The sequence below is a fragment of the Micrasema longulum genome, unplaced genomic scaffold (assembly GCF_059751315.1).
Source record: "Micrasema longulum isolate JH-2025_06_02 unplaced genomic scaffold, ASM5975131v1 h1tg002151l, whole genome shotgun sequence".
Classification (NCBI taxonomy): domain Eukaryota; kingdom Metazoa; phylum Arthropoda; class Insecta; order Trichoptera; family Brachycentridae; genus Micrasema; species Micrasema longulum.
In genome coordinates this window covers 1-15664 of record NW_028279316.1, presented here as the reverse complement: position 1 = coordinate 15664, position 15664 = coordinate 1, and the positions used below count along the sequence as shown (strand labels likewise).

General features: G+C 39.5%; 1 protein-coding gene across 1 annotated transcript; it reads right to left on the bottom strand.

The window, feature by feature from the left end:
* Nucleotides 1-5265: 5265 nt before the first annotated feature.
* Nucleotides 5266-15543, bottom strand: LOC148272913 (leucine-zipper-like transcriptional regulator 1; the record flags this gene model as incomplete). The annotated part of the gene is made up of 12 exons (XM_088239399.1): nucleotides 5266-5621; nucleotides 6492-6649; nucleotides 6786-6912; nucleotides 8745-8923; nucleotides 9494-9642; nucleotides 10145-10340; nucleotides 11063-11217; nucleotides 12021-12184; nucleotides 12519-12660; nucleotides 13166-13336; nucleotides 14276-14386; nucleotides 14566-15543. Coding segments are annotated over 12 exons (2665 nt in total), but the record flags the coding sequence as incomplete, so codon positions are not given.
* Nucleotides 15544-15664: the final 121 nt, after the last annotated feature.

The following is a 15664-nucleotide window of genomic DNA, read 5'->3' as shown; positions in this document are numbered from 1 at the left end:
ACTACCATCACGCCATTTCCCGTAGGGGTAGGCAGAGAGAATGGACCGCCACACACGTCTATCCTGGCATACAATCCTAGCCTCTTCCACATTCATACATTTTGTCATACATGTCCTTCGGTTCTGTCTGCTTTTGACATGACCAGACTTAAGATTTTGGTTTATCTGATCATGCCACGTCTTTCTTGGTCGTCCTCGTCTAACGTTGCCGTTCATTTTCGCCATATATACTTGTTTTACCATTATTTCGTCGTCCATTCGTTATACGTGACCAAACCATCTCAGAGACCCTTTCTTAATCTTATCAATTATACTTGTCTCAGATTTACACTCTCGCCTGATTTCATCATTCGTAACCCTGTCATACATTGATTTCCCACACATTCGTCCAAGAGATAGGATTTCAACCGCGTTCACTCGGCTTTCATCCTTCCTCTGCCAGTTCCATGTTTTACTTCCATACATAAGTGTTGGGACTAAAACTCCGTTGTGCACTGCCAGTTTAGCTTCGATTAACATATTTTTATTAGAAATTACTGTGCTTAGTGCTCCGTTCATTTTGTTGCCCGCATTCACTCTTCTTTCAACATCTTTTTCTACTCTTCCATCTCTTGAAAACTTGCTTCTTCTACTTGCTCGAGACATTCGTTGTTTACATTTATTATGCAGTCAGTAACCTCACTATCCCTTTAAAATACCATCACTTTTGACTTACTTTCGTTCATCGCCAATTCGCTCTCCAGGCATACATCATACATTCTAGAGACTATTTGCTGCAAATCAGCCTTGCTGCTTGCTAACAGAACTGCATCATCAGCATACAACAAGCAGCTTACTGAAAAATTATCCATTTTCGCTCCAATACCCATACATTCTATCTCTTTCTTACAGTTGTCCATGTATAGATTAAACAACCATGGTGACATTACACATCCCTGTTTCACGCCTTTTGAGATCGCAAACCAAGATGTAAATCCCCCATTAACTCTTATACACACTGAACTCTCTTCATAGAGAGACGATACTGCACGTATAAGTTTATTGTTTACTCCATACTTTTCCAACACGCCCCACAATTTCATTCTATCTACTTTATCATACGCTTTTTTCAAATCGACAAATGCACAGAACAGTTTTTGACTTTTTGCCAAAAACTTCTCCGTTAGCATTCGCAGCGCAAAAATTTGATCCGTGCATCCACGTCCACTCATAAAGGCTCCTTGCACGTCCCACACTTTGTCTTTCGTCACCTTTCTTACTTTCTCGATTATAATTTTCGCATACAGTTTACCGACAGAACTCAGAAGACTGATGGCCCTATAGTTTCCACATTCCGCACAAGATCCCTTTCCCTTATATAAAGGCATGACAACTGCCCTCTTCCAATCCAAAGGCGTATGTCCTTCCTTTAGGCAGAGATTGAAAAGTCTGTGCAGCCATGTACCCACAATCTGGCCACCACTCTTCAGATATTCCACAGCGACCTTATCATACCCAACGGATTTTCCGTTTTTCATACTTTTCAGCGCACTCTTTATTTCTACCATGCTTATCTCACATGACCTATTATTATCACTCGTATCTTCCTCTGCACAACCAAGCTGTTGCTCAGGGACACTTTCAGTACTTTTGTATACTTCCATAAAGTATTCCATCCATCTCTCTTTCACTCCTTCGTCATTCGTTAGCATTCGGCCATCTTTTGATTTTATTGCTTTTATGTTTCCACTTTTGGAGGAGTTATTTGTCTTTTTCACCTCTTTCCAAAACAGTTTTATATTTTCATGAAAATGAGTGGACAATTTTATACCTTCCTCTTCGTTTAGTCGTTTTTTTCGTTCTTTCACTCCATTCTTAACCAACCTTTTGCATACTTTATAACTATTTTTCGCTCTTTCATACTCGCTGCTATTGATGTCACTAATTGTTTTAAGCTTCATCCATGCATTCTTTTTTCCTTTACACGGTCTTTAATACTATCATCCCACCATGCATCTCCTTTTTTTCCTCTTCGGGACGCCATTCCGCATACACTCTTTGCCGATTCACACAAGCACGATTTAAATCGTTCCCACATTTGGTCGATATTGACTTCTATTTCATTCTTTGCTAAACTTTCGTTTAAATCCTGTTCATACTTCACTCTTACATTCTCGACTTGTAACTTTTCAACCTTGACTCTAGACGAAGATGTCACAGTTTTCGTTCGTGAGCGCCATCCACGAAATAGAATCACTCGTGTTACAACAAGAAAATGATCTGATTCCATTTTAGCGCCCCGAAACACGCGGGTGTCGGTTGTGTTTGTTCTTAATCTAGAGTCAACAATCACGTAATCAATTATCGTTCTTTCATTCCCTCTTTCCCATGTGTATTGGTGAATACCTTTATGATTAAAAAAGGTATTCGAAACAAAAAGGTTCCACTCAAGACACACTTCAAGCAAACTTTTTCCATTTCCATTTATCCTTGAATCACCATACATTCCAAGGGCTGTTTTTAGGCCATCTCGACGAGTACCCACCCATCCATTCAGATCACCGGCTAGAAATATTCTTTCATTCGGTTTTTTCCTCGCACATACTTCCCTTACATTTTCCTAGAACTCACGCTTCACATCTTCACCTGCCAAATCGACTGGGGCATATCCGATAATGAACATAATGCTCGTTATTCCAATCTTAAAGGTGATCCACATGAGTCTGGCGCTAACAAATTCATACTCACTCAAGCACTCTACCATTCTAAGAGAGAGCATCGCCGCAACCCCCCGACTTGCCCTTTCTGATTCTGGAACACCAGACCACAGCACGAGCGTGTCATTGTGCTCCAGCGATCCACTCTCCTTTTTCATGCTCTCACTTATACAAAGAACATCTAAACCCTTATCCTTCATACTATCACACAGTTCATTTATCTTCTAATCGATTCCTCCTCTTATATTCCATACGCTATTTGCACCCCCCCGAGAGACGCGGCATGATGGGTGGTGAGCCTTATCGCTGCCTACAGGCATTCTCTTGTCTTCCTGCCCTCCTACTTAATTTTAATATTTCGCATAACTACTTACATACTACCTACACTTATGATTAAAATATTACCTTAAGCTCTTAAAATACAAAGGAAATACAAATATATTACTTAACACTAAAATACACACAAATATCTAACGCTTAACTTCACAAAAGTCACTTAGTACTACAATAGTCATAAATCAAACACTCATTGCGTCCCTATTTTTTCCACTGTCACCTTCCGTGTTTCCGTCTGCGGTGGGGGATTTACATCTAACAAATTCAATTAATTGTACATAATAATTTTAACATAGCATTTGCTTGGCAAAATTAGATTTATTATTATTTAATTGCAGTTCTTTTGAATGAGGAAGTTCAGTAGTTTTTCTATTTATTAATAGACTATCAAAGTAAGATTTTTAAGTATGGTATTATCACCGCTATGATCTTTTAAAGTTTTCAAATTACATTGCCTGTGGACTTCAAGAGTTGTCGTCGGTGAGTTGAGCTAACATTTAAAAAGAAAAGCCTGTATGCATGAAAACATGCTAAATATGGCTTCCCAGAAAACGGCAATCTATCACAACACATAATTGATTGGCTATTTATTTGACAATTGTAGCCTGCATTACTTTACGGGAATAGAAAGCAAATAGATGCTCAACTGCAGATATGTACAGGATCATTTACTAATAAATTATTATTAAATGATGCGCGATTAGGATAGCTTGTATGAGATTTGTTTTTACTGAATTTACAAATGGCAAGATAATTAAGTGGAAAAAAGAACAATCAATCCTGTATTCTCCTTTTATAGCATGTTTGACAGTCCCCTCTGTTGTCAGTCCTGCGTATTATGCGATATTTAGTCCCGGGCACACTCTACTCTCTACCTTCCTGACCTAGCTTTCTACTCTACTCACACTCACTTCACTTCCCCCTTGACTTCGATTTCGGACGACTCTCCCTGGCATGGCGACTGGACCATCGGATCTGAAGCAAGAAACCCTTCTAAGGACCTCTCAGGGCTCACCGAGGCGAAACTAGGTAATCTTAGACTCTGCAGCCTCACAATCAGCGTTGTTCCTGTGACAGCGGCGGAACAAAACATGACGCCGGCAGCGTGTCAGCTACAATAATCATTCATTTTATTTTTATTTGTTGACGAATAAAACAGTGAATATCTACTTCTTTATTAACATACACAAACAATAATGATTTATTAGATATTTTTAAATACATTGATTTACATAGTAAATACTTTGAGTATTATATAATTTTCAAATGTAATACATACTACATAAATATTTATTTGATATAAATTATTTCATTTTAAAATTATTATTATGTGAATATTAACTTACGAGTACTTATTTTACATGTGAAATTTCATTAGGATGGTTTGTTTAAGTAACATAGATAAAAATGGTAAACAAACAGTTTTTATTTTGTTGTTAATTAAAATTATTTAAAACAAAGGCTTAAAATGTATTAATCTTATATTTATAACAATGTCATATTATAATTTGTCACAACCCAGTTATAGGTTTGTCAAAAAGTTAGAAGCCATAGGTAAAATGCAATTTGACTTGAAACAGCATCTAACTAATAACATTTATACATAACTTGTAAAATTCTAATATTAGTTCGAATATATTAAAAAATAATTCATTATGCTTTACTCCTCTTGGGATAAGAATATGATTAAATCACAGAAGTTTTTTAAGAAAATTATTACTTATTATCAAGTATATTAACTTAAATATTTTAAAATTAAAGAGTCGTAAAGAAAAACAAAATTCTTAACATCCTAATTAAAATAAACTTTGTTTTATTTAGAATGTTATAATTTGTTTTATTTTACTTTTAATTATGAATAACCGCAAAGTTAGTGCTTCTTCAATGCAAGTTTTGAAAAACAAACATGAAAAAGAAAATATCATCGTATGATATAGCTTATTTGTAATTCATTAAACTACCTCAAAAATTTATTTTTACAGACAAAAACAGTCAACGTTTGATAATCCTACTTCTATTTTTGTCTGTATGGGTGGCTCTATAAGCAGGAGCGTGCGCGTTATTGCTCTGAGGTTTTATGTGCTATCAAGTAAGCTATTGTTTGTTGACCTCGACCAATGTTGTCTACACTTAATCTCATACAAATTCACACAAACACTCTTTTTGTTGTATCACAATTTAATGTGCACGATTTTTATTTAGAAACTTCGCTGGTCTGTTTTTAAACCTTATCTTTTTATGTTAATAGTGTTCGCAAACGTACTTAAATGGAATAATCTGAAAACAGGGGTTATTTTAAACATTAAACCAAAAATCAATCGATTTTGATTTTTGTTGCACCCTCAGTTCTATGGATAAGTTTGTTTCGCACGTCACAATAATTGTTTACGTTGCTTCGAGGTTGAGCGAAGCATATCACTTGGGGGTGGCGGCCTTCTCGGCTGCCAGCTGGCCTCACGTGTCGCTGTGTAGGCTCGCCGAGGACATGTCCTGGCAAATGCGCGCTTCCGACATCTCATCGGCGAAGGCCTCGATGATGTCCAGCAGGAGGTCCTTGGTGAGTTTCTTCAGCTGCGGCAATTTTGCCACCTGTAAAGAGAAACAAAACCGAGTCACGCATTAAGGCTCGAGACTCAAACCAACCGACCGCTGATGCTAGGTAGTTTATGTACTTAAACAGTCCCACATCCCCTTATATTTTTTACAATTCAAACCGACGTGCGTCTAGCTCAGAGTTTGTCTCCAAACTGACAAATAAATAAATTTATTCTTAGAATTATTTCAAAAGGCCACAGTGAGCCGTGAGTCAAAACATGCAATATAAAATTGTGTAGGGGACTCCAGCGTTTCATAATATTTCCAAAGTTTTATCAAATTACAGAGAAAATTTAATAACTTTGAAATGGTTTAATGGATTCAAAGTATTTTTCAACTTATTTTATCTGAGATTCAGAAAAGGTTTATCAATTTATCAACAATGTTTTGAGTTTGTCCAAATTTTTGTAGACAAGGACTGGACTGAAAGAATGGTGAATGTTACACAGTGTGTAAAGTGGCCACTTAAACCAGCCAATGACAGGTCATAAGCCCTGTGGATGCCTAGACTTCTATGTTTCCATCTCTAAAATGTTCTTCATCTCTGTTTCATTATGTGGGATTAATAAAATGTCTGTAACAGATGCACAGAGCATGACAAGAAAGGCGGTTTTGAGAATTTTTATGTTGTAAGTTAATGCATTTATTTCTCATAGGATTTTAAAAATTTCAATTTGAAAAAAACTATTGTTTATCTGGATACTTAATTTAAAACAAATAACATTAATTTATATAACATATATTATACTTTTAATGAGTAAGTGAAAACAATCTCATCTCTTCCTCGGAAAAGTTAATTTTTATATTATGTAATTTAATAACTCTAACGACTGTCCCGATAATAAGTGTAATAATGTTACACACCTTGGCAAAGTTGTGAACAATCATACTGAGAGCGTAGTTCTTAATGTCCGTAGCTTGCATCTTGTCAGCGGCTTGTAATATCGGCAGAACATTCTCATACGTGACATTATTTTCTAAGTTCTGCTTACAGAATGCCTGGAGACGGTTATTTGTGAACCCTGGAAAATATAAATAAGATTTGATCAAACTAAAGTTCTCAATTTACAAATTCTTGAATCACAAATGACATTTTGTCTCTTCAGGGTTAGTAAATCAACTCTGGATGTTTAGAAGCCATAGAATGAAAGTACTTACCATAGTAAATGGGTGCCTGGAACAGGTAAAGAGAATCTTCCGGAGGCATTTTGGTTTCTCCGTAGTAAATGTATCTCATCAGAGAGTCGAAGGATTCTCTCGAGGGACTTATGTCGCAGATTTGGATCTAAAAAATAAGAGCATTATAAAATACAATTTAACCATAAAAGTATTTTTCACTACTAGCGACTACTTTCTCCCATCTTTCTGGCAGCATACGAATACTAAGATAACTTCAACTGGCAGGAAACAGCGAGAACGTATTCAAGTCCCTATTATATGTAAATTATAAATAAATATTATAATTAAGATTTCATTTAAAACGAATTACATATAATAATAAGCGGCCTCCGTGGTGTAGTGGTCAAGACGCTTGACTCACGCACGGAAGGTTCCGGGTTCGATTCCCGGTGAGAACACAAAAATTGAAAAATGTGATTTTTCTCAAGCCTGGTTGTTCTGTAATGTAATTCACCACTGTAATTGGGCCTCCTGGCCTGTTGTGGTGCAAAAAGAAATGCAATGAAATGAAAAATCTTAGGGCAACCAGTTTCAGTTAAATGATATAACTATATTACTTTGAAACACAAGGTTTATTTAGCGATTAAAACAAAGCTGAAATATTAATGATCGAAACAAATCAGTTAAGATTTATTTAACAACAATATTTTGAGTTTGTCCAAATTTTTGTAGACAAGGACTGGATTCCACTCCCTGGGGAGCTGTCAACATTAACATATTACAACAGAGATGAAGAACATTTTAAAGAAGGCAATATAGAAGTCTAGGCATCTACAGGGCTTATGACCTGTTTATTTTATTTTTTATTTATTTTTATTTATAAATTTATTGCAAAAAATAATATACATACTTAATAACAGGGAATCTATATAAAACCAATTAATGTAAAATGAAAACGGAGTGTTCTCTGTTTATGAAGTCTCCATCTAACCTGTTCTAAGATGGAGATTTTTTTATCTTTAAAGCGTAAGTAGTCCTATACTAATAAAACAAGAACAAAAAAAGAAAAAATAAAACTACTTAATTATAAATGCCTAGCTAATCAAATGTAAGAAATTGAAAATCATTATTATACAAATATAAAGTATATATATGTGCCAAGAATACATGTTACTTAAACATAAATAATATAGTATAATATATAATAAAAAACAAATATAAAGCAATGAAATACATAAAAATATAAATAATATGTGTACCAATTATATAAAGTACTAGGTTTAATGATTTACATTTCTTTTTTACAGAATCTCACTCGCATAAATAAAGGTTTCAGCTCTTTAACTTCACAATCATCGACAGATGAAAGAATTGAAATAATATAGATGTTCGAATATGGGCAGAATGGTGAATGTTACACAGTGTGTAAAGTGGCCACTCAAACCAGCCAATAACAGGTCATAAGCCCTGCAGATGCCTAGACTTCTATATTGCCTTCTTTAAAATGTTCTTCATCTCTGTTGTAATACGTTAATTAGATTTATTTATTGTTCCTTGGAATCTTTTAGTGTGAAAAATAATTTATAAATTATATCAATTAATAAGGCAGTCTCATACATTGCAAATAAGGATTTACAAATGAATAATTTTCCAATATGATATGTACCAAGATTGTGCAGATTATATAATAAGAGATTGTAATTTTTGACGGCAGATTGTTTAGTTTAAGAAATGTGTGTAAGATGCATTTTCATACTAATACTTTAACCATAATTTAATTTTAATAACTCGCATTATTAATTTTGTTAATTCAACAAAATTTTTCATTTCAGTTTCATTCAAAAATATATTTTAAAATGTGTATTTTATATTTGTGTTTGGTGTGTAATTGATGTAAAATATGTAATGCCTTTTTTCATGTGAATATTTCCATTTTTTAATTGATTGTTTGTAAACCAAATAAAAAAAGTATTTTAAAGTTAATATATTAATACTCACATTTACAGTGTTGTCAGGCGGCATGAAGGACCTGAACATAGCCTCGAAATAGGAACAGCGCGCCGCTAACACTGCCTTATGGGCCGTGACAGTGGAGCCTCCCACCACCATGGTCATATCACACAGGTCCCTGCCTCCACTCTGGAGGAACACGGCCATGTCTTGTTCCAGGGTAGTGCCTGAGATGAAGGATGAAAAGAATCAAATAATGTTGTGACAGGGTATCAAGAATAGTTTCTCATGGGCATGTTTACTATTTTGAGGATCATTTACTATTTTCCGTAAGGCAATCGGCGTACCAACATTTTCATTCCACGCGGACGGGAGTGAAGTAATGCCTGACATTATAACGGCCGTAGACTCTGGTCATCTAGTGTTGTTGGCTCTTTTAGACACGAGTGCTACATTTGATACTGTAAACCAGTGATAGGTAGTAACCTTATAGCTTCGGTATGTAAAAGTTCTGAAAAAACCTGGTTTGATTAGGGTCCCGTTGCACATCTAGGAATATTAAAAAAAACTTATGGTATCCGGAATCAGGCACATGGCACAGGCAGAATAATGTGCAGTTCTGTTTAATGGTAAAAGCTCACCCAAATATCAAGTGTCTACTGGAGTGCCTAAAGGCTCAGTACTCACACCACTCCTATATCTCTTGTACACTAAAGATATAGAGAACATTATTAAAGAATGTGAATTGTGGGTATTTAGATTTAAAGATTTTTCACTGTCTAAATAATATTATCAACCTTCGCAAACTTCTTCAGCAGGATCCGGGGCGCACTTGGGCGAGGGCTGCTGCTGCCTCCGGATGACTTCTACCATGAGGGACTGTTCTAGAGTCTCAAACTCCCTGGACATCACAATCTGGTTGTAGTTGGATTCCTTCACGATGAACCTGCAAGACAAACCAATTAGAAAGATTTTAACATTACATTTTTATGAAATATCGTCATTTAATTTCTAGAAAAGAAGTAGATTTGGCCGGATACCAAATACCTGACAAGGCTTTTAGGCAGAGCGTAAAATATCAGGTGGCCAGATATTCGACGCAAGGTGGGTGAGCTGTGCGTACTCACTGACATCAATAAAGGTTCCAGCTCTTTTACTTCACAATAAATTAACAGATGAAAGCATTGAAGAAATATTAGAGAAGAATAGAAGAACACCTACTTACAAGGGAGGGGAGAATAATATGCTCGTATTAATTTACAAATGTGAATATTCCCCTCCCCTTTCAGTAAGCCACAGAGCACTAAATCTTGTTAGATCCGGCGCTGGATTTAAAAAAATTCAATATTAATTTTTTTTTTAAATGTTCAAACAAAGACAAAATGGTGTTAGGTTAAAAGAACCATTTTAACCAGCCAACCAAGATATTGTGATGTTTAAAAGCTTACCGGAGGCAGTACTCCTTGACAGCGAGCAGGTGGCGCGAGTGCGCGGCAGCGAGCGCATGCAGCACAGTGTGGGGCCCGATACCAGCACGCAGGTAGCGCGCGCATAGACGTTGCAGGCGCGGGATAAGCAGTTTCACCCCCGCGCCGTACACCTCCATCACCAGCTCCACCATCCACGGACAGAATGGCTCCGAAACTGGACACCCAAAAACATTTGCATTAGAACACTCTTCTTGAGGTAATCAGTAGAAGGCGAATTCGAAACAACCATCGAGCGTTTCCACAGAGGTGAAGGCAGAAAGATTATAACACAAAAATACAATTTTTGGTTTCCCTAATTATCCGAATAAGGTAGCAGTCTGGGAGCTGAGGAGATGAACTCCAGGCTTGAAAGCAAATATCTTATACCATGACTGTTCCAAATAAGAAAGCGGTATGGGAGCCGAGATAAATAACTCTGGCTTCTGAGGCTGATGCACGACCTTTTATGAGTGAATATTATGGTGAAGATGATTTCCTTCAGGCCTTCATAGGGGGTGAGGTGCGCAGGGGTAGCCGGCTACGATGTTAGAATAGTAACATTGCGGGACCAAAACAGCGATACATGTCAGCTGCACGTTACATCTGTTGATTTATTCAAACCATCGCAGCAGCCTCTTCTTAATTTTGTCAATAGTGTGCATATCAAAACCGGTCAGAATCATTATTATAATTATTTGACATAAACCAAGTAAAATGATACACCATAAATATGCCATGGATAGCCACAAAATAAGTGCTTTAAATATTAATAACGCATTTGAATATTCTCTGGCAACTTTTTTAAAGGAGGGAAGCAATGACAGTCAATGCTTAGGTGTTAAGATTTCTCAGATAAGTTTATAAAAATGTTTGCTACTTAAATAATTTTCTACTCACCCTTCTCAGTGGGATCGATTCTATCAGTGTATATGTAGTTTAGGACCATTCTAAATGCCTCTGGTTCTGTTTCCGGTAATTTCACCTTCAGCATGCTTGCGCTTCCAGAAGGATTTCCGGCTTCAGCCTCCTTTTCTCTCAACTCTATAGCGGCTCTAAAAGAGTTTTTTTTTATTTTATACAACAATAAATTCTTAAGAGTATTGAGTAATTTAATGTTTGTGTTTAAAATTTTTAGTCTCTGAACTTACAGCAATAATTTATATAAAATTGCCCGTTTGCCCATCAACAGTGGCTTTAAATTTCTTTCTAGTTTGCATAAAAGTTTTAAATATTTTATTTATTAATTAAGTACGAAAATATATGCACTTTAGCGAGCTTATTGGTAAAAGCAATATCTTCCAGCCAACCAAAAAAATATACTGGTAAAACAAATGGGGGCAAAATTTATACTTAAAAAAATAATATAATAAAATGTACATATTTATTTTCAGATTATAACTATTTTGTAATGAGCAGATAGAGCTTGTACATTATTAATAAAAAGTACTTATGTTATACACATTATAATATGATGAAATGTTGGATCAGATAATGAGTTAGGAAGGAGACGGGAAGAGGATCCAGAAAAGAAAAGGAATAAAACATGAAGGGTAGTTAGAGTTCTAAGGATGTTTCGGGCATTTCTTAAAATTTACCAAGGAAGCATGCATTTTTTATATGAAGAGGTAGCTCATTACTGAAGAAAGAATTGGAAATGTCGAGGAATGGAAAGTGTTCTCTCCCGAGAAGAGCAAAGTTATAAACCGTGGTCAGAAAGGTAAATTAAATTCTCAGAAAGATATTTTGGTGCACAACGGTTGTGATGAATGTTCTTAAGAAGTGAGGGAGATTGAAAGTCTGTGCGCTGATTAAAACGAAGTCGCTTGAGTTCTTGAGATATTTTCTCGTCCCTTACTTGATTTTATTCCTGAGAAATGTCGAGCGAGCAGCGACCATGGCCAGATGACACGGCACCGGAGACTCCTCAGCTCCCACGAGGAACTCCACGTCACAGAATTGTGCAGAGGTTAATAGGCTACCGAAGTCTTCATGGAGGGTGCATTTCGGGTATGAAGAGAACTGGGAACAGTAATATACAACTTAAAATACAGAAATTAAGGAACTTATGGTCGGGTCGTTTGATCATTAGTCATCATCATCATACCTCTGTCCGCACCAGATGGAACACCAAATGCAACATATCTCTCAATTTTAATCAAAATTATCTACGCCAACCAATACACGAGGCGAAGGGCCAAGGAAGAGTGGACATTTATTCCACTGATGTCCATCCAGCCACCACTTTTGATATTTAACTTTGACTGGTGATCAAACCAACCGACCAACCCTACTCGTAGATATGTCAGGAGCTTGATAAGCAATGAAGTCCGACTAGAATTAAGTAGGACCATACCTGGAATCGGAACATTTCACCGCTCCGAACGTTGTTGTCGACAGTCCCACCGAAGATGTACATGGCATCACCGACCACAGCACCGGCGTGGAACAGCCTCCCGGAAGGGATTTGGGAATCTGAAGAGGGCGGAATAACCGACCTGGAAACACATACCAAATTACAACAAAATAAAAACAAAAAACAGATATATCAACTTCACCATCATTATTATTGTATTATCTGCAACTAGTGGTTCAAAAGGCACTGCATTTATAATCCAATTACATAGCATCAGTGATAATTTGTAAGTCTTTGAAGATAATCAGTCCCATGCTCCGGGCGCCAGTCCAGGGATTATGAAATACTGCTGTTAAAAGCCACTTATAACAAAAAATCACATCACCCACTCGAAAGTAAAGAGAACACTACGGATAATAACTATATAAGCAGTAGCACCCTTATGTACATTCAATTTGTCAGTCAGTAAAAAGTGAAGTCAGTAGAGTTCAGTCGTCACTCTCGCGCTCTATTATTAACTCTGTATATTATTCAACATGTAATAAATACACATGGAAGCATAACAATTTCCGGCATCAACAAGCATGAATCTTACAAATCTATTGATTCTATGAATGTCATACAAGAGAGTTGACTGTTTTATTTACCACGTCTGTGTGTCTAGATCGTACGCGTGTAGGTCATTGGGAAGAGTGTTGTCCGCTGAGCCCCCAAATACATAGAGGTGGCGACCGTGGGGCAGCATGGTGTGGCCGTACCTGCGGGCGGGGGCAGGTGGTGCCCCCCGCAGAATATGCTCTGTTGAAATTCTGGTCCACCTGTTTTAAATTCAGACAGATCAACATAAAATTCAAGTGACATTTTTCATGATTTTAATGGATAGCCCACATCGTTATGATAAATGTTCAAAGCGAGCTATTATATTTGTAACGTACGCGTTACCACGATGAAAGTTTCGCCGGTTCGTCACCCGCGTCTGCCGCAGTCAAGCTTCCCGGCGTAAGTGGGAAGCCGCCCTCCCAGACAGAGCCAAAGACAAAGTCGGAAGGTAGGAGCACAGCTGCGCCGACCGCAAGTCAACCTCAATAGCCCTGAAAAGGACTTTCCACCCGGTCCAAGTGGTGCAGAGAGGCGAAGGCAGTCAGCAGGCAGAGCGGAGCGAAGAGCGAAGTGCAGGAAGGCGAACAGGACGGAGAACGGAATAAAACACGTGTGAACTGTTCAGAGTTAGGAACTCAACTGATTTAATATCTCCCATTGACCGCCTTATAAAGCGGTGCGCGTCGGGCTCCGTGAGTCGGCCATCCCACCCGCGCCGGCTGCCTCGGAGTGGTGGGGGTAATCTTTCCCCGCCACTCGCTACATGCCGCCGGCCGCAGGTGGCGTAAATACGGGCGCTCAATGCCCGTACGGGCCATTTCGTCGGCAGCCGCGACGCGCGCAACATGACATTTACATAATATATTTTTGTACATTTTATTCATTTTAACCTAGCTATTTTTCCCCGGTAATACTGAGGCCAGGCTCGAAAGTGACCATTTTATCTTTATTGAGAGCCCAGCCATCAGTTCTATACATTTACCGGGGATCCTTTCTAATTATTGTATTATTTTAATTTATTCGATTTTACGCGTCCGGAACACTCCCCCGTGCAGCTAGTCTGTACTATTTTCCTGCTGGGCGCGTTGTTCCTCTTCCTTCATTAGTACGGCGATCTTCACCGCTGGTCTGGTGTAGGTGCCGTTGGTGGTCCGCACCTCGACGACTCGTACTTGTCCGTCAGCTGCTGGTTCTGCACGGGTGACTCTGCCGCGAGGCCAAGAATTCCGCGGCAGATTTGGGTCCATGATGAGCGCGAGGTCCCCGACCTGTATTGGAGGCGCGGGCTCGCGCCATTTCTTCCTGTGCGCCAAGGTGGAAGATACTCCTTCAGCCATCGGCGCCAAAACATGTCGGCCATTTTCTGGGCGATCCTCCATTGCTTATGAAGGCAGGCCCTTCTTCCCTTTTGTTATAATATGCCAGAGTTGGCTGTGTGTTGGCTGACCCGAGCAAGAAGTGGTTCGGGGTCAGCGGTGCTTCGTCGTTGGGCTTGGTTGACACATGCGTGAGCGGGTGATTGTTCACGGTGTACTCTGCTTCAGCCAATATGGTTTTGAGGGTCTCCTCTCTTGGAGCCTGCTCGTTGAGGGTTGCGTGGAGGGCTCGTTTTACAGATCTCACGAGTCTTTCCCACGCTCCCCCCATATGAGGTGATGAGGGTGGAATGAATTTCCACTCAATTTTGCGAACTGTAAGTTCGGCGAGCATTCTGGGGTCCGCCAGGAGCTCGTCTACGGCCTGTTTCAGCTCTTTGTCCGCTCCCCTGAAGTTGGTAGCGTTGTCCGAGTATAACGCGTGTGGGCAGCCTCTGCGGGCGGCCATCCTTCTTATGGCCATTATGGCGGAGTCGCTTTCGAGGGACGACGCTAGCTCCAGGTGGATCGCGCGTGTGGTGAGGCAGGTGAACAGTGCCCCATAGCGCTTTTCTTTTCTTCGGCCGTTGGTGATCATCATCGGCCCGAAGAAGTCAAGCCCGCAGTGCGTGAACGGCGGCGTCCTGAAGGCCAGTCGGGCCTCAGGCAGTTGCCCCATCAGCGGGGGTTGGGGCCGGCTGCGCAGCATTTTACACAGCGGGCACCATCGTGTTATCTTCCTCACAGCCCCGCGGAGTCGCAGGATGAGGTAGCTGGCTCTCAGGTCGGCGATCGTCCTCTCGACTCCCGGGTGGCCACCCTTCCGGTGGCTGTGCGTGATCAGCAGCCGGGTGTATGGGCAGGTCCCGTCCATGATAGGCGGCGCGCTGCAGTCCTCTGCGAAGCTGTGTGCCGCTTGGATGCGCGTTCCCATCCGGATGACTCCCTCTTCGTCTAAGAAGGGTGCCGCTGCATGGAGGCGGCTGTGCGGCGGGATAGGCGCCTTTCGTCTCAGGAGCTCCAGCTCTTCTCCGAAAGCCGTCTCCTGGACCGCTTCAGCAGCATGATTTCTGCGGCCCGTGTTTCTGAGGCGTGAAGTTCAAAGGTCCCCCCTGGGACGGTAGGGACTCGTGGCGGCGGCATCGTGCGATGAATCGCAGCACCCATGCCGTCGCCCTGACGAGTCGGGTA